Source organism: Rutidosis leptorrhynchoides, chromosome 11 (genome assembly GCF_046630445.1).
Source record: "Rutidosis leptorrhynchoides isolate AG116_Rl617_1_P2 chromosome 11, CSIRO_AGI_Rlap_v1, whole genome shotgun sequence".
NCBI lineage: Eukaryota > Viridiplantae > Streptophyta > Magnoliopsida > Asterales > Asteraceae > Rutidosis > Rutidosis leptorrhynchoides.
In genome coordinates this window covers 395410690-395433750 of record NC_092343.1, presented here as the reverse complement: position 1 = coordinate 395433750, position 23061 = coordinate 395410690, and the positions used below count along the sequence as shown (strand labels likewise).

Genomic DNA, 23061 nt, shown 5'->3' with positions numbered 1-23061 from the left:
ATACACACATATACGCAGCACAAACTTTCAAGAGATACTACACAATTAATTAGTCTTGTATTTTCAGTGTCAGTATTATTTTCAGTCCCGAGTGCAATAATTAAGATAGTTTTTATTTCAAGGGTGTATTGTTCGTGATTAAGGGTATTATTGTACGCGTGAAAGGGTGTTGTTATTGTAATTTTTCTACCGTTTGAAGTTAATGAAAGTGAAGAATTTTTAGTAAGTATATTCCGTTAAAATTATCGTTATCAATTTTTATCGTTATTATTATGTTTGTATATTTTTATTTTTATGTTTTCCTTAGTATAATGAGTAGCTAATTCCCCTAGTGTTTGCTTAGATGTAGAGCCCCTAGTGAAATGGATTGTTATCATTTGCAAAATAAAAATGTAACTTAAGTGTTTTTAATATTGAGCCTAATTAAATGAACCATTATTATGTAATTGGATATTTAACCCCTGTCACTTAATTTATGAGATAAAAATAACGAAAGTTATTTTTATTTATATAAATTAAGCTTCAACATTAAAAGTGATTTAGACGAGTTTTATGAATAATTTACTAACACTAAATTAGAAATAAAGTTCGGTGGTTTGGGTAATATCACTAGTCACATAAAAGTGAAATTGTAAAAAGGGAAACCGTTATGATTTGGGTTTTGGCGAAGGTCAAAACTGGGTTGGGTCTCAATTTAAACACTTAGGGACTAGTAACTAACTAAATAAAATCCGGTGAAAATTAGATTTAATTCAGTTAGTCAAAACTTTATATTTTTTCGAAAGGAAAATATAAGTTTATTACTAAACATTTTTATACGAGCTTAAACTTAAAACAATCCATGGATCTAGGGGTGACACATTTAAGTAAACACTCCTATTTTTATATATTGTAAAATCATTATTATCATTATTATTTACATATTATTATTATTCACTAAAAAAAATTATCACTCCGTATAATTAAACATATCACTCCGTATCATTAACATATCATGTAAATTAGGGTTTCATATAATTTAGGTTAAAATTTAGGGTTTCATATATTTTAGGTTAAAAATTAGGGTTTCATATAATTTAGGTCAAAATTAGGGTTTTGAATAGAATATTATTATAATTAGGTTATTAATTTATATTAGGTTATAATTAGGTTATAATTAGGTTAGAATGTTTTAATCTTATAATTAGTATTAATATAATTTAAAATTAGTAATTAGCTAATTATTATAATTCCTATTAGTTTATATTAATTTTAATTAAAACATGTCATTTAGTTAATTTAAATAAATTTATATTATAATTGCTCAAAACAAAATTCTAATCATATAGTTTTATTAAAAGTTATTGTTTTAATTAATTATCATTTAGTAATAAAATTGTCGCATCATAATTAGTATAATTTCATGTAGTTCCTTTTTAAGTTAAATCTTGTAATCTTGTAATTTTATTTATGAAGTAAATTAGTTAAGTTATTTTCTTTTACTGTTACTATAAATTCCTAATCCAAAACCCCCCTTTAATTAAGTTTGACATCAAAGACTATTAAAAACCATTAAACACTCCATCTCCCTGTGGAACGAATCAGATTTACCAATAAACTAAACTACGCGGATAGGACCAGTTGCCTATATATGTGTGAAATCAACCCGAATTCATTAAAACACCATATATACAAGAAATCAATTCGTGTAACAAAATAACTCAAATCCGTTCAAAATAAAGGTTACGTTTCAACGCATCAACTTTTTGGCGCCGCTGCCGGGTTGTTGGATTTGTACGTGGACCGGGTTGTTGGATCACCAATTTTATTGGTCTTTGAAGGATCCTGCCCCTCTGCTGCATCTTTTGGCTATTCGAAACGTGGGCAAAATCAGAAGGAAAATCTGTTTGTTTAAGGGTTTTTATCATTGTTTTTATGTTATTCGATCCTCTCGAGGAAATTCATTTCCAAGAAAGTTCAAAGTTTTTGAATAAATCCTTTAGTTCTTTGTACAATTTCCCAAAGAAACAAGTAGGTAACCTTAGGTAAACCTTTAGTGTTGTGATTTCATAAAATAAATTAATGTATGAACTTACGTTCCTCCAACGCTGAATTAACACCTTCACATCCTGAACCCGAAAGAAAACTTCACGAACGCTTAAGAGCTCAAGACGTAGAAACTCTTGCTAAGAATTTAGAATCACTTTCCTTAGAATCCGATTCTAAACCAATAATTCAACCAATCATAGAGCCAATTATTAAAGAAGAAGAAGAAATGGCTGACACAAATTTAACGATGGAAGCATTAATGAAGGCCACAAGAAAAGGTCAAGGCCACGCAATCATCCAACCCGAGATGACTGATGGCTTTGAAATAAAAGGTCAATTTTTACACATGGTAACTAACACATGCCAATTCGGTGGAGCTCCAAACGAGGATGCTAACGAGCATCTTCGTAAGTTTGTAAGCATTTGCAAACTATTCAAAATTAAGGATGTCACCGATGATGTCGCATGTTTAAAAATCTTTCCATGGTCATTAAAGGATGAAGCTAGAGATTGGCTAGACTCATTACCTGAAGGCTATATTGAAGACTGGAATGATATGATGGACAAATTTTTGTCAGAATTCTTTCCTGCTTCAAAAGCAGCAAAATTACAAAGTGATATAAATCATTTTAAACAAAAACCTAATGAAACTCTTTATGAAGCTTGGACCCGATTCAACAAAATGCTTCGAATATGTCCTCAACACGGGTTGAGTACATTCCAAAAAGTTTGTGTATTTTATAAAGGAGTCAATGTAGCAACTAGAAAAGATATAGATGTTGCAGCCGGAGGATCGGTTATGAAGAAAACACCTGAAGACGCTCATACAATCATTGCTGATTTAGCGTCCCATTCTCATAATTGGCATCAAGAGATAGAATTCTCTAGATCATCAACCGTTGCTAATATCGAAAGCAATGATGAAATTGCTTCTTTAAAAGTTCAAATGGCAAATCAAGCCAGACAAATTGAGAAAGTAACCAAGGAAATGCATGCTATCAGAGTAGGATGTGAACTATGCCAAGGTCCCCATCTTACTAAAGATTGTAATCAAGCAACAATGGAAGAGCAAGCAAATTTCTTAGGTTACTTGCGAAAAGGTGAAATGAATTTTAGCGATTTTCCAGCAATAGAAGCAAATAACCGAAGATATCCTCCTATCAACAGCTATCAAATAGGAGGACCTTCAGGTTCAAATAATAATAACTATCAAGGAGGAAATCCAGGTTACCAAAATAACCGAAATTTCCCAAATCAAAATCAAATTCAAAGAAATCCACCACCAGGTTATAATAACCTAAACAACCGTAATCAACCTCAACGAATTTATCAAAATAATTTCCAACACAATCAACCACAACCACAACAATTAGCACTTACACAACCACAACCCGAGAAGAAATCCGGTTTAGAAGATCTCTTGAGAGATTTTATGGTTAGGAACGAGCAAACCGCGGAACTTCAAAATCAGCAAATTCGAAATCAACAAGCTACGATTCAGAATTTAGAAAGAGATGTTGGAAGGATTTCACAGTTACTAGCAGAGAGACCGCCTGGTACTCTCCCCTCAAATACTCAAGTGAATCCCAACAACAGTCAAACAAGGAATGAGCAAGTAAATTCCATAACTACGAAAAGTGGGTTAACCATTAACCCCGATATTCCAAAACCTCCTGCTCGTGTTTCTATTCCTAACGAAAAAGAGTCTTCCGTGGAAGAGGATAAAGTGCCAACCACAAGTGCACCTAAAACTCAACCGCCATTAAAAGAATACAAACATCCAATTCCATACCCACAACGTTTGAAGAAAGATAAATTACAAGCACAGTACAACAAGTTTTCCGAAATGATTAAGCAAATTTGTATCAATGTACCACTTGTAGATGTTCTTGCGGGTATGCCAAATTATGGAAGGTTTATCAAGGATCTCATAGCCGATAAAGGTAAATATGAAGAAGTTTCAACCACATTCCTCAATGAGGAATGCTCAGCAATTTTGCAAAATCAAAAGATGCCACCAAAACTTGGAGATCCTGGTAGTTTCATTATTCCGTGTCTGATGGGAGATTCAGTAATGTACGATGCATTAGCTGACTTAGGGGCAAGTATTAATCTTATGCCACACTCCCTATACTTAAAACTAAACCTAGGTGATCTAAAACCAACTAGGATGTGTATACGCCTAGCCGATAGAACTTTTAACTATCCTATTGGTATTGCCGAAAACCTACCGGTTAAAGTTAATCATTTAATTTTTCCTGCCGATTTCGTTGTCCTTGAAATGGAAGAAGATAGCAAGGTTCCCTTAATTCTAGGGCGACCTTTTCTAAATACCGCTGACGCGATTGTGCGTGTTAAAGATAAAAAACTTAGTCTAGGTGTAGGGGAAGATAGAGTTACCTTAAACATTGATAAAGCTATGAAACAACCTATCTCCTCCGATGATGAAGTTTATAAGGTAGACATTGTGGATTGTTGTGTTGAAAAAGAATTGCAAGAATTACTAAATGTAGACACCTCGGATTTAACCTCGACGGGTGAAAGTGAAGAATTTGATGTCGAGGTTGAACTTGAAGAATTGTTGAAGGTAGTCATCGATGAAGATGACATTGAGGAAGAAATTCTCAAGGAAGATGAACCCTTTGAAGAAATTACCGATGGTAATAGGTTCCGAATAAAATCTTCCTTGGAAGAACCACCAACCTTAGAACTTAAAGAATTACCGGAACATTTGGAGTATGCTTATCTCCAAGGTACGTCACAATTACCCGTTATAATTTCATCAAAACTCTCCGATGACGAAAAGGGTAGGTTAATGTCCGTTCTAAAAGCTCACAAAAGGGCAATTGCTTGGAAAACAACCGATATTCCTGGGATTAACCCAGCTTATTGTACTCATAAGATTCTAATGGAAGAAGATTTTAAACCCGTGGTACAAAGGCAACGAAGGTTAAACCCTAACATGAAAGAAGTTGTCAAGAAGGAGGTTATCAAGTTACTTAATGCCGGGTTAATATACCCTATATCCGATAGTCCGTGGATTAGTCCTGTTCAAGTAGTACCCAAGAAAGGGGGTACAACTGTCGTCCTTAATGATAAAGATGAACTCGTTCCTACGAGGACAGTCACTGGTTGGAGAGTCTGTATAGACTACCGTCGTTTAAATGACGCCACAAGGAAAGATCATTTCCCACTTCCTTATATTGACCAAATGCTAGAACGTTTAGCGGGAAAAGAGTACTATTGTTTCCTTGATGGATTCTCCGGTTATTTTCAAATTCCCATTGATCCAAAAGACCAAGACAAGACAACTTTTACTTGTCCATTTGGTACCTTCGCATACCGACGAATGCCGTTCGGATTATGCAATGCGCCAGGCACCTTCCAAAGGTGTATGATGGCAATATTTCATGACATGATAGAAGGAAGTATGGAAGTCTTCATGGACGATTTCTCTGTTTTTGGAGACTCCTTCGATTCATGCCTTTCAAACCTCGAGCGAATGTTAATTCGTTGCGAGGAATCAAATCTTGTTTTAAATTGGGAAAAATGCCACTTCATGGTGAAGGAAGGCATTGTTTTAGGACACAAGATTTCTCGAGATGGAATGGAAGTAGACAAAGCTAAGATTGATGTAATCTCAAAGCTTCCTCCTCCAACTAACGTTAAAGGAATTCGTAGTTTCTTAGGTCATGCGGGATTCTATCGACGATTCATAAAGGACTTTTCCAAAATCGCTCGACCCATGACTAAACTTCTTGAGAAAGATAGTACATTCGATTTCAATGACGAATGCTTACAAGCTTTCTCCATTCTAAAAGATAAACTTACGAATGCACCTATCATAGTATCTCCCGATTGGTCCAAACCATTCGAACTAATGTGTGATGCTAGTGATTTCGCACTAGGAGCCGTTTTAGGACAACGCCAAGATAAGAAATTTCAACCAATATATTATGCAAGTAAAACACTAACAGGAGCACAAATTAACTATACAACTACCGAAAAAGAACTCCTTGCAATTGTATTTTCTTTCGATAAATTTAGATCGTATCTTGTGTTATCCAAAACGATTGTTTTTACCGATCATTCAGCCCTAAAGTACTTGTTCAAGAAACAAGATGCAAAGCCTAGATTAATACGTTGGATTCTTCTCTTACAAGAATTTGATATAGAAATCAAGGATAAAAAGGGTGCTGAAAATCTCGCTGCTGATCACTTGTCTCGTCTTGAGAATCCCGACCTAGAAAAACTAGACGAGTCAGTTATTCATGACACTTTTCCCGATGAGTTTCTAATGAGAATAGAAACCGAATTTGAAGTTCCATGGTTTGCTGATTTTGCAAACTATCTTGCTGCAGGAGTATTAATTAAAAACCAAACGTACCAGCAAAAGAAGAAATTCTTTGCTGACTTAAAGTTTTACTTCTGGGAAAACCCTAATCTTTTTCGAATAGGAGCCGATCAAGTTATCCGCCGATGCGTATATGGTAAAGAAGCTCAACAAATATTGGAGCACTGTCATCAAGGCCCAGCTGGTGGTCATTTCGGACCTAGCTATACAGCTAAAAAGGTCTTTGACTCAGGCTTTTATTGGCCAACTATTTTCAAAGATGCACACCACATGGTTAAAACATGTGATTCTTGTCAAAGATCTGGAAATATCTCCAAGAGAGACGAAATGCCACAACAAAGCATCCTAGTATGCGAAGTATTTGACATTTGGGGTATTGACTTCATGGGTCCATTCCCCGCTTCTAACAAATGTACATACATTCTCGTAGCAGTCGATTACGTTTCTAAATGGGCTGAAGCAAAAGCCCTACCCACTAACGATGCTCGAGTTGTTGTCAGCTTTCTTAAAAACCTTTTCTCACGTTTTGGGATTCCAAAGGCATTAATCAGTGATCGTGGAACTCATTTTACAAATCAATTACTCGAGAAAGTGCTTAAAAAGTACGGAGTTAATCATCGTTTCTCAACTTCTTACCACCCTCAAACGAGTGGCCAAGTTGAAAACACGAATCGAGGTCTTAAACGAATTTTAGAAAGAACGGTAAAAAAACAATCCAAAAATCTGGCATCGAAAGCTAGATGATGCGCTGTGGGCATTTAGAACCGCATTTAAAACGCCCATTGGTACTACACCTTTCCGATTAATTTATGGAAAGGCGTGTCATCTACCTGTCGAAGTCGAACACAAGGCATATTGGGCTTTAAGAGAATGTAACACCGACCTTGTGCAAGCCGGAGAAAACCGATTCTTACAACTAAATGAATTAGATGAATTAAGACTACAAGCTTATGAAAACTCTAAAACATATAAAGAAAAAACTAAAGTATGGCACGATGCACGATTAAAAAAGAAAGAATTTGAACAAGGGGATAAAGTATTGGTATTCCAATCACGTTTCAAGTTTTCACCTGGTAAACTTAGATCCCGATGGACTGGGCCATATATAATAAAACAGGTTTTTCCATCTGGATATGCAGAGTTATATAGCAAGGACGGTGGAACTTTCAAGGTGAACGGACACAGACTCAAGTTATACTTTGACGGAATCAACACTACGGAAAGAGACGAAGTCACATTCTACCCTAAGGACAAATAAATTCAGGGTAACTCTAAGGTTTTAAACTCCATTCTCGATTTGTATTATTTTTTATCTTTAAGAGTGGGGTTAGATTGGTCTTTCCCTAGCAGACCCTAAAGAACTAGTCTTCTCCCTCCATTCTACCTTTTTAATTTCTTTTGGTTTGTATTTATTTTTTTATTTTCAAGATGCGGAGTCAATATATCTACAACCATTTCATTTTAATGTGCGATAAGATTTTACCAAGGGATGTGGTGTTAGATATTAAGAAAAGATGCGATGCGACGAGAAAAGAAGAGAGACAAGATTATAATGAGAAAAATTATGGAAAAGGCAAATCAAAATGCGCTAAGAGACGTCGAGCACGTCAATTGGGTAAATGTGAAAAATGTGGAAAACCGGCTCACTCCGGAGATTGCCCAAAGAACCAAACGGACTCTAATTTCGAGTACGTAACTTTATGCCGAGAAGGGCCTTTCAAATGTTTAGAAGAAAACCTCTTAAACCCACGAGGTTACGCCTACGAGGCAATGGGAAGCGAAATTTCACGACTCGACTACGAGGCGAGTCAACGTGGGTTCACTATCTAATTCTTTTTCTCGTCGATTGTATGTATGTGCATATTTTATTTTTATTTTTTATTTTGTGTGTATTTTGGTTTATATTTGTTTGCAGTGAGTTTTATAAAAAGATCTACTATTTAAAATTGATTAAACTTGAATTTAACCTGTTTTCATTGAAAACGATAATGTTAAAGTGTTAAAACTGAATTATTGTTGTTCAAATTGCACGAAATTAATTGTTAAATTTTTAAGATATCATTTAAATAGTAAATCACGAAAACAAAATAAAAATTAAAAAAAAAAATTCTTTCTACTAAATTGAGGTGAAACGCCTTGAGTTTAACTTGTTTCTTTGAAAATGAAAATGTTAGGTTTCACAACTGAATTTTCATTCTTCAAAATTGTACAGAGTATTTGTTAAATTCTAAAAGTCTATAGTAGATTGCAAAAATATACTCTTTTATCAATAACCGTAAAAATATATAACTTGTAAATCTTTGTCGTGGATAATGATAGGTTTGACAACCGAAATTAATCTCTACCTAGACGATAGGAAACAAAGTTTTAAGTTTGAAAATTAGTTGATTTAAGGGTATATAACAAAAATAGAGTGAATTTTTATTTATTTATTTTTATTTTTCATGTACTTGTTTTTATTTTATTTATTTTCGATAAAATTATAAAACTTTAAACTTTTAATTAATTGAATTTTATAAATTGAAATTAAAAATTTATAAACGGATTAAGATCAGGTGTAAAAACCGAATTTCCGTTACAAATATAAATTTTCAAAAGATATTTTAAATTCAATTGATTTTAAGTTATATAAACAAAAAATAGAGTGTATTTTACATTGTGTAATTTTTTTTTTTTTTTCATGTACTTGTTCTAAAATTAAAAATGTTAATATTTTTAACACAAAAATAGAGTGTTTTTATTTTATTTTGAATTTGTTTTCGAAAAAGATTTAAAACTTTAACTTTTAATGGATTGAATTTTATAAATTGAAATTAAAAATTTATAAACGGATTAAGATCAGGTATAACAACCGAATTTCCGTTCCAAATATAAATTTATAAAAGATATTTTAAAATCAATTGATTATAAGTTTTAAAATAAAAAAAAAATATTAGCGGTGTGTTTTAATATTCTCTTTTGCTTTTATTTGTATATACAGAAATTTTAAGTGTGGGGTAAAATTTTTGTACTCTTGAAGTACAACCCCATATTTTGTATGTTTTTAAAATGGTTTTGATAGGTACAGAAGAAAATGAAATTAGACGAAACGAAACATCAAATTACATTGTGATACAAAAATTGGATACAATCATAGGTAAAACAATTTAAGAAAATCCAAATCGGTTAACAAAGGAAGTTCCAAATATTCTACACTTTTTGTCCTCTCAAATTTATAAATTATTATCTGATTTTATGTAATGAGGGCATTACATAATCTTAAGTGTGGGGTGGGAATATATAAATTCTCGAGAACTTATAAGTTATTGGTTTTTATGAAAAATTTGAAAATTTGGAAACAAATATATCTAATCAATTTTTAAGGTAACTACGAGCAATTAAAGATCAGGTGTAAAAACCGGAATTGTTGTCTCCATACAGTAAAAATACATAAGTATATTTGTTTAAAACGTATAAAAGAAAAAGAAAAAAACATTTATAACAAGAATTTATAAATCCTTATGTTAAGAACCATTTATCACATGTTTCTTTGAAGTTTATTGCATATATCATTGCTAAGGAATGTATAAACCTGAATATTCCATTATCATGAGTAATAGAGGATGAATCAAGTCCATCCCATAAGGAAGTAAAGTCTTCCAAATTGACACACTTGCTAACTCATGTTAGAAGATGTAGTCCAGAACAGCTGTAGGTTGACGAAAAATCTTGAAAAGTCATCCCTAAAATCGGCTGGAAATCCACCTAACCTCAGCATCAAACAGGGTTTTTGGTGGTCAGATTTATCCTAACCATGAGAAGGATAAGTTTCGTACAATGGGGGGGCACAATGCAAATTAGCTTTTAAGACTAATGAATCTAATCCCCAGATGGATGATCTCCGTAAAGATTAATAGCATCTATGTTTGACCGCGGTCAACATACATATGCCATAACAAATTGAGGTGTGCAAACTCATGGTTCACCGATGATATTTGGACACGATATAATTTTGTTCTAAAACTTATGCTATTTTATGAATTATATTGTGTAAAACTATTTTTGGACATTTGGCTTCAAGTTCCATGATACTACAATCATGGGGGCGAATAGCTTGCTTATCGCCGACTGAGACTTCGGTTTTCAGTTACCCTCAACCGGAATTTGAGGTTAAAACCGGAAAACGTGTCTAGTGTAAAAACTAGCATGACATTTTATATAAATCATAAAACGTTTTCACAAAGGTCCAATTTTCCCTAAGGATCCAAATTTTTAAACCTTAATCACGAGTTTCAACTTTGTTTCTGTTGTCAGAATTTCATTTCGTGTGGTGTGCGTGTGATTCAATAAAAATTGTGTAGTGTTTCCAACTTATTCCATATAGCGTGTGTTTCATTTTGTGTAGCGTGTGTTGTGTGATTTAATGTTCGATAAGGAAAAATATGTAATGTTCCGATTCTGTTTAAAAGATGTAATTGCTTGAGGACAAGCAATGTTTAAGTGTAGGGTATTTTGATATTGCTCAAAATGAACATATATTTAGTCGCAATATCGGTCCAAAATAATAAGTTTGTATTTGTATTTGTATCACTTTTCGGTTGTAATTGTATAAATAAAGAAAAGTGAAGACGGGGTGCGAAAATGAAGATTTGGTCAATAAATTATCAAAACGCGCAAGGTACAAATTATTGTCAGAAAGGTACAAGGAACGGAGCACAATGTAGTACAAGTCTACGAAGCTCGAATCAAAATGTCGGCAACTCAAGTTTAGTGCCATATGACACTCTCTACACATTCATTAAAAAAATATATAACATTAGGTAAAGAGGATCATATCGGTATTTTTATAAGAAAGAAAAGTTGAAGTTGTTGAAAAGCAAGCTTGACCAACTTTTATATGTAAAAGAATTAAAAAGAATTCCCACATGGTCAGCTGAATGGATTTGATACGGAGTATTTGGGGATTCACATATGGAAGACATATGTGCGCGAATAAAATAATAGAAGGCAACTACTTGTAATTAAATAATATGTTTTCTTGCTATAAAGAAAGGAAGAGACCGAGATTGAGAGGAGAGAGTTCCAAAGAGTTCCACAAGTAGTCAAAAAAAAAAAAACATGTACATGTGCGTACAGTAGTGAAAAAAGGGTTACAATTTCAACATTCACAACACAATTACATACACACATATACGCAGCACAAACTTTCAAGAGATACTACACAATTAATTAGTCTTGTATTTTCAGTGTCAGTATTATTTTCAGTCCCGAGTGCAATAATTAAGATAGTTTTTATTTCAAGGGTGTATTGTTCGTGATTAAGGGTATTATTGTACGCGTGAAAGGGTGTTGTTATTGTAATTTTTCTACCGTTTGAAGTTAATGAAAGTGAAGAATTTTTAGTAAGTATATTCCGTTAAAATTATCGTTATCAATTTTTATCGTTATTATTATGTTTGTATATTTTTATTTTTATGTTTTCCTTAGTATAATGAGTAGCTAATTCCCCTAGTGTTTGCTTAGATGTAGAGCCCCTAGTGAAATGGATTGTTATCATTTGCAAAATAAAAATGTAACTTAAGTGTTTTTAATATTGAGCCTAATTAAATGAACCATTATTATGTAATTGGATATTTAACCCCTGTCACTTAATTTATGAGATAAAAATAACGAAAGTTATTTTTATTTATATAAATTAAGCTTCAACATTAAAAGTGATTTAGACGAGTTTTATGAATAATTTACTAACACTAAATTAGAAATAAAGTTCGGTGGTTTGGGTAATATCACTAGTCACATAAAAGTGAAATTGTAAAAAGGGAAACCGTTATGATTTGGGTTTTGGCGAAGGTCAAAACTGGGTTGGGTCTCAATTTAAACACTTAGGGACTAGTAACTAACTAAATAAAATCCGGTGAAAATTAGATTTAATTCAGTTAGTCAAAACTTTATATTTTTTCGAAAGGAAAATATAAGTTTATTACTAAACATTTTTATACGAGCTTAAACTTAAAACAATCCATGGATCTAGGGGTGACACATTTAAGTAAACACTCCTATTTTTATATATTGTAAAATCATTATTATCATTATTATTTACATATTATTATTATTCACTAAAAAAAATTATCACTCCGTATAATTAAACATATCACTCCGTATCATTAACATATCATGTAAATTAGGGTTTCATATAATTTAGGTTAAAATTTAGGGTTTCATATATTTTAGGTTAAAAATTAGGGTTTCATATAATTTAGGTCAAAATTAGGGTTTTGAATAGAATATTATTATAATTAGGTTATTAATTTATATTAGGTTATAATTAGGTTATAATTAGGTTAGAATGTTTTAATCTTATAATTAGTATTAATATAATTTAAAATTAGTAATTAGCTAATTATTATAATTCCTATTAGTTTATATTAATTTTAATTAAAACATGTCATTTAGTTAATTTAAATAAATTTATATTATAATTGCTCAAAACAAAATTCTAATCATATAGTTTTATTAAAAGTTATTGTTTTAATTAATTATCATTTAGTAATAAAATTGTCGCATCATAATTAGTATAATTTCATGTAGTTCCTTTTTAAGTTAAATCTTGTAATCTTGTAATTTTATTTATGAAGTAAATTAGTTAAGTTATTTTCTTTTACTGTTACTATAAATTCCTAATCCAAAACCCCCCTTTAATTAAGTTTGACATCAAAGACTATTAAAAACCATTAAACACTCCATCTCCCTGTGGAACGAATCGGATTTACCAATAAACTAAACTACGCGGATAGGACCAGTTGCCTATATATGTGTGAAATCAACCCGAATTCATTAAAACACCATATATACAAGAAATCAATTCGTGTAACAAAATAACTCAAATCCGTTCAAAATAAAGGTTACGTTTCAACGCATCATGTATCAAGTGGATACTACAAAAATTGGTGATGTGATTTTATTTCGATTAGACACTGCTAGCATAAAGTCGGAAGAGTTGGAATGCCTCAAGAAATGGGACGTGAGCGATAAGAATGTGGAAGAAGATGGATATGAAGACCATAAAGACTTAGGCATCACTGAAGTTATGTGGGAAGAAATGAATGACTTGAAAGACGCCATCTTTTATGTGGATCTTGGTCGTGATATATCCATATTTTATACCCCCGTAGTTGCCTCCGAGTTAGGGGGTTATATACACATCCGTGACGAAACGGACGATATATTATACTTGTACCTATCAGAGATAGAACCATCATCACGTCTTCTATGCCTTCACGAATGGTCTCGACAACCCATGTGTAGATGTGGGAGGGAAGGTAATTATATTTTTTAAGTTGATTAATGTTCTTTGACTATTGTACGTCTTATATATTGCAATAAAAATAATACTTGATCATGTAGGCTAGAAGACGATCATGTAAATGCCGCCAAATGCACAACTAACTTGAAACAAGAAATGGATGAGGTTTTGGAGCATAACGAATCACGCATGCACAATATTCCATTTGACGTTTTGGAGATGATCATGAAACATTGTGTCAGTGCAGAGTACTTGAATTTTCGTGCTACATGCAAACTCTGTCATCTAGCAACACCTCAAATGCAGTGGAGAAACGATTCAGCATTACGAAGATTGCATAATTATTCGTTAGAATCACCCTGGCTAATGGCTATAAATAAATATCGAGAAATTATCAGTTTTACAGATCCGTTGTCGTGTGATAACTACTTTATTAAGAAGAATTTCCAGGTGCTGTCGATTGTGAACGACATGATGTATTGTTCGAGGTATGGCTGGTTGTTGTTTGAGAGCAAAGAATTCGAATGTCCGTTGTTCTTTAACCCCTTCACAAGCGACGTTCGCAAGCTTCTAGATTTTGAATATGGTTACATAAAAAGCTTGTGTTTCTCGGGACCACCTAATTCCTCTAATTGTATAGTTGCTGGATTTGCATTTTACGATGGACAACAGTTTTTTATGTACTCTGTAGATGGAGAACCATCTTGGAGTTTCATTCATCTTGATGATGATCATAATTTTAGGTATTCTTTAACATTTATTGGACGAGATCTTTATGCATTGGGTGAAGACGGAGAAGTTATTGTATTCAAAGATTTCGGTAAAGAAGTCCGAAGAATTGTTTTATCAATGCACCTATAAGTAGTTGCAACTCTATGTCACAATATTTCATGATGAGTTGCGATGATGAACATCTTTTACTAGTGGTTGTGGGTGATGAGTTTGGAGAGGTTGAGGTATACAAGCGAAGCGGTGATGCGGATAAATGGGATAAAATAGATGGTATAGGGAAGCACACGATTTATATTGGTGGTACGACATATGTTTGCGTTGATGCCAAAACGCCCAAAATGGAGAACAAGATCTACTTCCCGCAGCTAGTTTGGTACTCTCTTGAAACACACACATATCACACATTTGATGGGAAAGTCATGAAAACTTGTTTTGGGGGTTTCTTAGGAGCGAAAAGTCATTTAAATTGTCATGCTTGGATAGAACCAAGTTGGTGTTAACTAAACTTGATTCAGTACCCTCATCAGATGTGGTTTAAGTTAGCCATTGAAATCATTTTTTTTAGTTTTTTAATTGGAGTACTTTTATTCATAAATAAATTCAAAGTTGTTGAATAAAGGGTTTATAACCTTTTGCTATGTTCATTTAAATAGTCTGCTTTTTTTTTTGGGACAAAAACATGGAATAAATTAAAGGGGAGCCAACCATCAAAATAATGCTAAGCCCATTACAACACATGGCACACTCTTAATCCATTATGAAAATAGAAACAGAGGCCCAAAAATGAATTACAAGTACACATGATCTAAATTAAGCAAAAACGAACTGACATATCTAAAGTAGAACGAGCTAAGTGATTATAATAAAAGCCAAGGGTTTGTATGATTGTATCCCATATGTGTATTCTTTTATATTGTCAGTAGCAAAATACATCAATAAGATCATGAGTGTTCATATAGTTCCAATTCTAGTTCAAATCCGCTTATTTCATCCAGTCTCTCCGAAGATATTGATGAGGTTGATCAAGTGTATGTTACTATGTACTGGTGCGTATGTCATTCGAGTAATAAAAACATCACTAGGTTTACTACATGGTTCTCTTGGTCCTCAAGCTATGTTGGCTATGTGATTAATTTAAGTTGAAGTCAAAAGAGTAAATTTCACTACCGGTCAAAATGGTTAGGTTGACCCAAAACATTTTTTTTTCTCTCCGTTATCTAAGTACTGACTAAACAAGTTAGTCTTTAGCTATGAAAAGGGTGGTTAATTTAATTTCAAGTCATTTGAACTTACAAATTGATGTAGGGAGCGTTAATAAGTGGTATGTGTTTTTCAGTCTGGTCTTACAATACAAATTTCTCCCAATAATCAAGAGTCCAGGTTATTGGATACCTGACAAACGGGTCAGAGGGTAAGTTTGGGTAACAGGTTTGAACGGTTTTGGGTTGAAATGTTGGGGTGCAAACCTATCCCACATAGGAAGGAGACAAAAACAAATGTATGTATATAAGTCTAAGGGGAAGTCCCTCTAATACCAATTGGTTTTAGAAAAGGATGGACTCTTGGGCTTATATTACAGGACATTGTGTTTAGGCTATGCGATCTTACAAATGGCATCAGAGCTAGGCTATAGCCCGATGTTGTGAACGATGCAGTGGTGGCGCACCCCTAAGCGCACGGTGCGACATGGCACACCCCTCAGTTTGCCAACGATAATGGAGCCATGGTGCCTTATATCGAAAGTCTTCCTTCCCAAGGCGTGGAAGTGCGGCGTGTCCCGATGGTGAAAGAAAAGTGAAAGAAAGAGATCGGCGGTATAAGAGGCATGTCCCGGTAGTGAAAGAAAAGTGAAAGAAAAGAGACCGGTGATATAAGATGGCGGGAGTATCGTTGAAGGGGAGGCTCGGTGATGTGGTCTTCGGTTTGAGGGGAGGATTGTTGGGGTGCAAACCTATCCCACATAGGAAGGAGACAAAAACAAATGTATGTATATAAGTCTAAGGGGAAGTCCCTCTAATACCAATTGGTTTTAGAAACGGATGGACTTTTGGCTTATATTACAGGACATTGTGTTTAGGCTATGCGATCTTACATGAAATGGGTCATGGGTTAAACAAGTTTAAGCTACACTCAGGCTTGACGTGTAAACAAGCTGGAAATCAAGGCAGTTGTCATTTCAATAATCAAGAGTTCCTAATTTTTTGAAAAGGTACCCTCTCAGCTTATTTATTTAGAAGCTAAGTGGTACGAAGGTTCCCAATATTAAGAGAATTCACACCAAGAAAACGGATCCTGCCGTAGGTGCCTCTACATGAGCTTCGGGTAATCAAAAACTGGTACCATAGGCACTTTGACGGCGAAAGATGTGAAAAAAGCAATAACAAAACACCTACGGTGACATGGTGGTGCGATGGAGACGATGTACGGTGACTCGGTGGTGGCGATGGAGATGATGTATGGTGGCGGTGGGGACGATGAATGGTGGCGATAGAGTCACTTAAAATCGCCAGAACTGGTGGGAAGCAAAAGGGGAAAATGTGAGTCGGAAGGGAAGAAAGCTATTATATACAACCGTGTTTAATTACTAAAATACCCTTTTAGAATTTAATATTATGGTGAACAGTTTAGTAATGTTCTAATGATATAATTAAAATTGTTTTTCTTTAATAAAAATGATACTCCATAAATGTAATCCTTATGATGGAAACAAGTTATGATTTCAATAAAGAAGTAATGCACTTGCTCAATTACCATAGATAATTTAAAACTTATTACTTAAACATAACCATTGACCACCAAACTATTAGTTGAGTGGTAAAAAGCCCTCAGTTGGTTGTGAGCATGTATCCTTGAAAAAATTGGTGCAGGTTCAAATCTTGGTGAGGGAGTTTTCTCCAAAGTTGTGCCTCTGGTATCCTTCATTCTGTGCGGGCCAATCAGTTAACTTAAAGCATTTCGGGTACGATTTTCGCGATGAATGCGAGTAGTTTCTTCCTAACGGGTGCGTGAGTGGTAAATGAGAGGATTCTATGTCGAAATTACCGTTCTAAAAAAATTAAACATAACCATTAACCATCTAACAACAAAGCAGCACCCACATACTGAGCCAAATGTTGACTCTTTTTCTCGCTAGCTTCGACGACTTCCTTTACGAGACTGATGGTTGAGACCTTACACTTCACTTTACCAAATTGACCAGTTCCTCTAACCGATCCACGTTTTGGCCAACCCAGGAAGATGGGTTGGACGAAAATAGCCATTGAGGGTATGAACGACTTTGATAACGTCCGACCATTGAGGGTGAGTGTATTTGGGAGCTTATTTGGGAACCTTACATAGAACTCTTTTTACCAGGAGCATCTAACTATTTTTTTGAGAAGCAGCAAAATTTTTATTATAAACAAAACATAAGAAACACCACAACCCATATATCTTGTACATAAATCTGAACACGAGAGAACTATGTATATACTAATTACAATCTATACAACACAAATAGCTCGATTTGAAACTACAGACTCGATATAGCAGAAAGAAAGACATTAGCCCACCCCTACTCGAGTTGAAGTACTGACACAACACGAAGCAGGATCAATAAGCCATGTATGCCAATCAAATTTATATTTCTTTGATCTCGCAGCGAACCACTCGTAACTTTTGCATTGGATTTCGTTGAATAACATAACACTAGTAGAGAGTGTTTACCGAAAACCTTATTATTGCGATTCTTCCATATAAAGTAGCTTGAAACCCACTTAACCGCTTGCCATACCACACTTTTATGGATCGAACTTGAGTATGGCCTTGTATCTTTAAAGACTTCATCTATGGAAAAGTCAATTATATTACGTAACTTCCACCAATTGAAAACCCTCGCCCAAACCTCCGAATCAAACTTGCAAAATATAATATCATGTTCCACTGTTTCTAGATCGTCATCGCACATTGGACACCTCACCGAGTCGAGATCAATGGACTTTTTGTCAAGTTCGACTCGGGTTGGAATCCTTTTCGGAACCGTTCTCCAAGCAAATATTTCAAGTTTCTTTGGGACAAGCTTATTACGAAGAGTTTCATAATCACAAAAGGAGTTGTGAAGTAGCTTTTCGTCGATGAGCTCAGCCATCACACAACATTTGAACACCCCATTACCATCCCATTGCCATTTCCAACTGTCATGCTCACTGTTCCCGTATTTAGCCGATAGCAGCAGGCTTTGAAGCTGCAAAAGTTCATCCTTCCCTCTTCCGAAAATCGACCTTTTCCTTTGCCATGAGAACGAGATACCTGATTCATTTTTTCACATCCTATCACCCACACATGCTTCCTTAATTGACTCGAGTTGAAACAACCTTGGGAATAAATCTTTTAACCTGTGATCACCAAGCCAAAGATCAATTCAAAAAAGTCTATTCCTACCATTTCCAATCTTTTTCACAAATGAATGATTGAGGTTTAAAACCAAGAGTAAAAAGAGTTGATCCTACTTGGATGATGGAGGACCAAATAGAACCCAAAGGAAAGTTGGACGATAAAACCAAACCTCCTTCTCGCCAATAAATACTTTTGATAATTTTAACCTATAAAGCCCCATTTTCCACCTGAAAACACCACCACCATTTGCTAAGAAGCGCCAAATTTTTAGCTTTTAAAGACCTAATATTTTAACCCCCACCCCGTAAGTGATCCGTTACGAGATTAAGCGTAATGATATAAATATCTCAGTGTTTGTAGTATTTGACTTGTATGGAAGAAAGTAAATATGACAAACACAATTTGGGAATAGAAGTTTTATTAATTCTTCTCTCTTCAATTACATGCGAATGATATACAGTAATTAAAGGCTATGTTCCCCCTCTCTCAATCTACTACATATATATTTATATATTGATATTGATAGTAAAAAGAGGCCACTAGCTCTCCACTACTCCTATACATAAAAATAGGATAATGGGCAATATGGTAACCACATCCAATTCCCACGTTTTGCAAGCATGCGACTAGACCTGGTCTTCCATAACTCTCGGAGAAGGTAACTGATCATGCCTCCCCTTCTCCGGCAAGCTCAACTCCTGATGAGCTTAGAATGTTAAATGAGGGAAACGTGCCTTAGCAACATCCTCAGATAACCCTTTTGTTGCACTTGGTAATTGTCCTTTAAGCCCGGTACAAAATGCACGTCGTCGACGTTTAGAACTTGACTTACACTTTACAATCATATCCTCTGGTAATTTTTTTGACAATTCCTTTTCTTGGTCAGTCACCAAGTCTTCAACAGTTGGTAGGGAACTGTCGAAGATTTTCTTTAGGACACAAAACGGACCATATCGAATCGGCTTCAACTTCTTGTCATCTTTTTTTAGTCGATAGTTTCCCAAGTGTGACCAACCCATGTCTCTCTGATGGAAATTACCTTGAACCTGATGACAATCGTGCCGTTGTTTATATTTATCTTGTGACCGCTGCAGTTGCTGCTCGACATCATAATCAACCTTTTGGATGCACTCCACCAACTTGTGAGCCTTATGTATCTCAAAAGAATATTTGTTGTGACCCACTGTAGTATTGACTGAAAATTCTAAGTCATAACGACTTTGCAGCAAGAACCCAAAGCATACCTCTGCGGGTGTTTTTCTAGTCGAGCTATGCATGGTATGAGTAATATCTCGGTCAGGTGGTAAGTGAATTGCATCTTTAAAAGGAGCTAAATATCTACACACAAGGTCACTTCTCTTGTTAGTAATATCTTCACAATTAATGTTAAGTGAAGATACCTTAGCCTTTTCTTCAACTGGTGACAATATCAGTAGCACTAACCTCCTTGAAGTATTAACTAACCTACTGATTTTTCCAGCTGCTACCAACTTGTGACCATGCGATAATTTGTGGTTTCTAACCACATATTTCTTGCCATCCTTCTCAAGTTGGTACTTTTGCTCCCTCCTGAAATAAATTGCATTTCTTTCCCACAAATATGGGCTACCAAAAATCAATTGACAAATGTCTAACGGAACCACTTCACATGTCACTTCATCAATATATTGGCTAGTTATGGCAAAACGAAACTTACATTGTAAAGTGACTCGTGTGTCCGTGCCCTTTTGTAGCCAACCCAGGTCGTAAGGCTTGGGGTGTGGAGAGGTTGCTAACCCGAGTCGTTTCACAAGGTTGGACGAGATTAAATTCTTTTGGCTTCCCGTGTGAACTATGGCATCAATTAACTCTTGTTTTACTTGAAGCTTCAACGTGAATAATTCTTCCTTTTTAACGAGTTCATCAGTAGTAGCTTGCTTCGTCATTAAGGATAGACTCTTGTCTACCTCATCAACTGTCTCTAACTCGATTGCCCCTTGTACCTTAGTGGTTGCCGTTGTGCGTTTTCCCTTGTCCTTTGCCCATTTTTTTGGAAGGAAGGCAGAATTGGCCTTCCAACATTCTTCTTTGTCATGCCCATTGGTTTTGCAATGATCACAATACTTAGTTGAAGTGCTAGACATTTTGTATTTTTGTTTTTGGGACTCTTTCTTTGGTGAGCTGCTACTTGACTCGTCTCCATTTGCTTTGTCATCTGAACGTTGGGTTCCCACTTTGTTTTTTTGCTCTATCGCCATTGCTATACTGCTGGCCTTGGAGAGACTGGTTAGCACATGTAACTGCAATTCAGTTCGTATTTGAAGAGTGAGACCTGCAACATATTTGGTGAAACTTTCTTCATTGTCAATAGATATGCCCAGAGACATTGCTAATCTCCGAAACTCGGTTGTGTACTCTTGCACTGACTAGCCATGTTGTTGTCGCAGGTTATGCCATTGGGTCCATCGCTCTTGCGAGTAACCCATTGGATAAAATTCTTCCCGCCACAGCCAAGTAAATTCAGGCCATTTTACCTCTTCATCGTCAGTCAACGTCTTGAGGTACGAATTCCACCATGCGAGGGCATCGCTGGTCAGCTTAAGACGAGCAAATGAAACCTTTTCCACACTCCTGAATCCGTAGAGTGTGAAATACGTCTCGAGTTAGTCAATCCAGGAATCTAGCTTCTCGGCGTCTACGACTCCGTCGTAGGTAGGGATATCGATCCTTGCTTCAACCTTGAAGGGTCTGTTATTCTCCCGTCTTCTCGAGGTGCTAGTATCATTACTCTGGTCGTCCCATCGGACTCTTCCTCAATTTTCTTCTTTAAGGGTGTCACATGTGCTTTAGGTTTGGATTGTAATTGTATCAATTCCAACACTGACTCGAGTTGGGTAGTCAACCGATCGACCTTTTCCGATAACTCGTTATGGTTAGAAGATGTTCCGTCTTCATTCACCATGTTAACCGTGGAGGGTTGTTTTTGATTTATCTTTCGGTGTTGCTTCAATTCTAAGAATGGCTCACCGGATGCTTTGTAAGCAGCTTTCGTCTTCACCATGCACAGGTAGAGATCGATTAGCTCTTGATACCACTTGATCCGTTACGAGATTAAGGTTAACACGACGATCTCGTAAGGATATAAATATCTCAGTGTTTGTAGTATTTGACTTGTATGGCAGAAAGTAAATATGACAAACACAATTTGGGGATAGAAGTTTTATTAATTCTTCTCTCTTCAATTACATGCGAATGATATACAGTAATTAAAGGCTATGTTCCCCCTCTCTCAATCTACTACATATATATTTATATAATTATATAGGATAATGGGCAATATGGTAACCACATCCAATTCCCACGTTTTGCAAGCATGCGACTAGACCTGGTCTTCCATATCTCTCGGAGAAGGTAACTGATCGGTAGGCCATATTATTGTTATCCGATCCCCCGACCCGCCCCAAAAGAACTTACGACGTAAACTCTCAAGTAGGTTGATGATACTAGAAGCGGCTCGAAATAGTGAGAAGTAGTACAACGGAAGGCTTGATAGCACAGTTTTTATTAGGATTAACCTTCCACCGAACGACATTGACCTCGTCTTTCAACCAGCAAATCTTTTAATAAATTTACCTTCCACCGATTTCCAATCGTTCGCTTTGTTCATCAGTTCGAGCCTAATATCTTAAACTCGAGCTAGGCTCGTTTGATATTATAGAAGCTCGAGCTCGAGTGGTTTATTACATAATTTTTTTTCTTAATAGTTTTTATGTAATTATATTACATACAGAGTTTGGCTTTGTATATTTTTTTGTTCACATATAATAAGATTTAATATTTGTATTTTAACTATATAATGATTTTTATGAAATTATATTATATATGATTATTTTATTATAAAATAGTAATTTAGTGTATATAAATAAAAAGCTCGTTTAGGCTCGCGAGCCTCTTCGAGCTCGAGATATGAAACTCGAGCTCGGGCTCGTTTACTAAACGAGCTTCAAAATATGTTCATACTCGGGTTCGAGCTCGTTTAGGCTCGGCTCGAATCGAGTTTTTAACAAGTCAAGCTCGATTAGCACGCGAGTAGCTCGGCTCATTTACACCGCTACTTAGTATAAGGGATGAATTTGAGACTAAACCTAAGTATTATTTAAGCAGTAAATTAATTGGGTGACTAAATGGGCTAAATTTTGAAAAACACGGGGATTATTTTGTCAATTTTGTCTAAATTATAAGTAGACATTTAAATTTAATTTAATTGCATACGGAGTAGTACGTAACTCAATTTCGGAGCTTAACCCTAAAA

General features: G+C 35.0%; 1 protein-coding gene across 1 annotated transcript; it reads right to left on the bottom strand.

Moving 5' to 3' along the window:
• Nucleotides 1–17949: 17949 nt before the first annotated feature.
• On the bottom strand, nucleotides 17950–18818 carry LOC139876097 (uncharacterized). The gene is made up of 2 exons (XM_071863397.1): nucleotides 18770–18818; nucleotides 17950–18683 (listed from the first exon to the last, which is right to left on the bottom strand). The coding sequence occupies exons 1-2, from the start codon at nucleotides 18816–18818 to the stop codon at nucleotides 17950–17952; spliced, it is 783 nt and encodes a 260-aa protein (XP_071719498.1).
• Between the last annotated feature and the right edge of the window lie 4243 nt (nucleotides 18819–23061).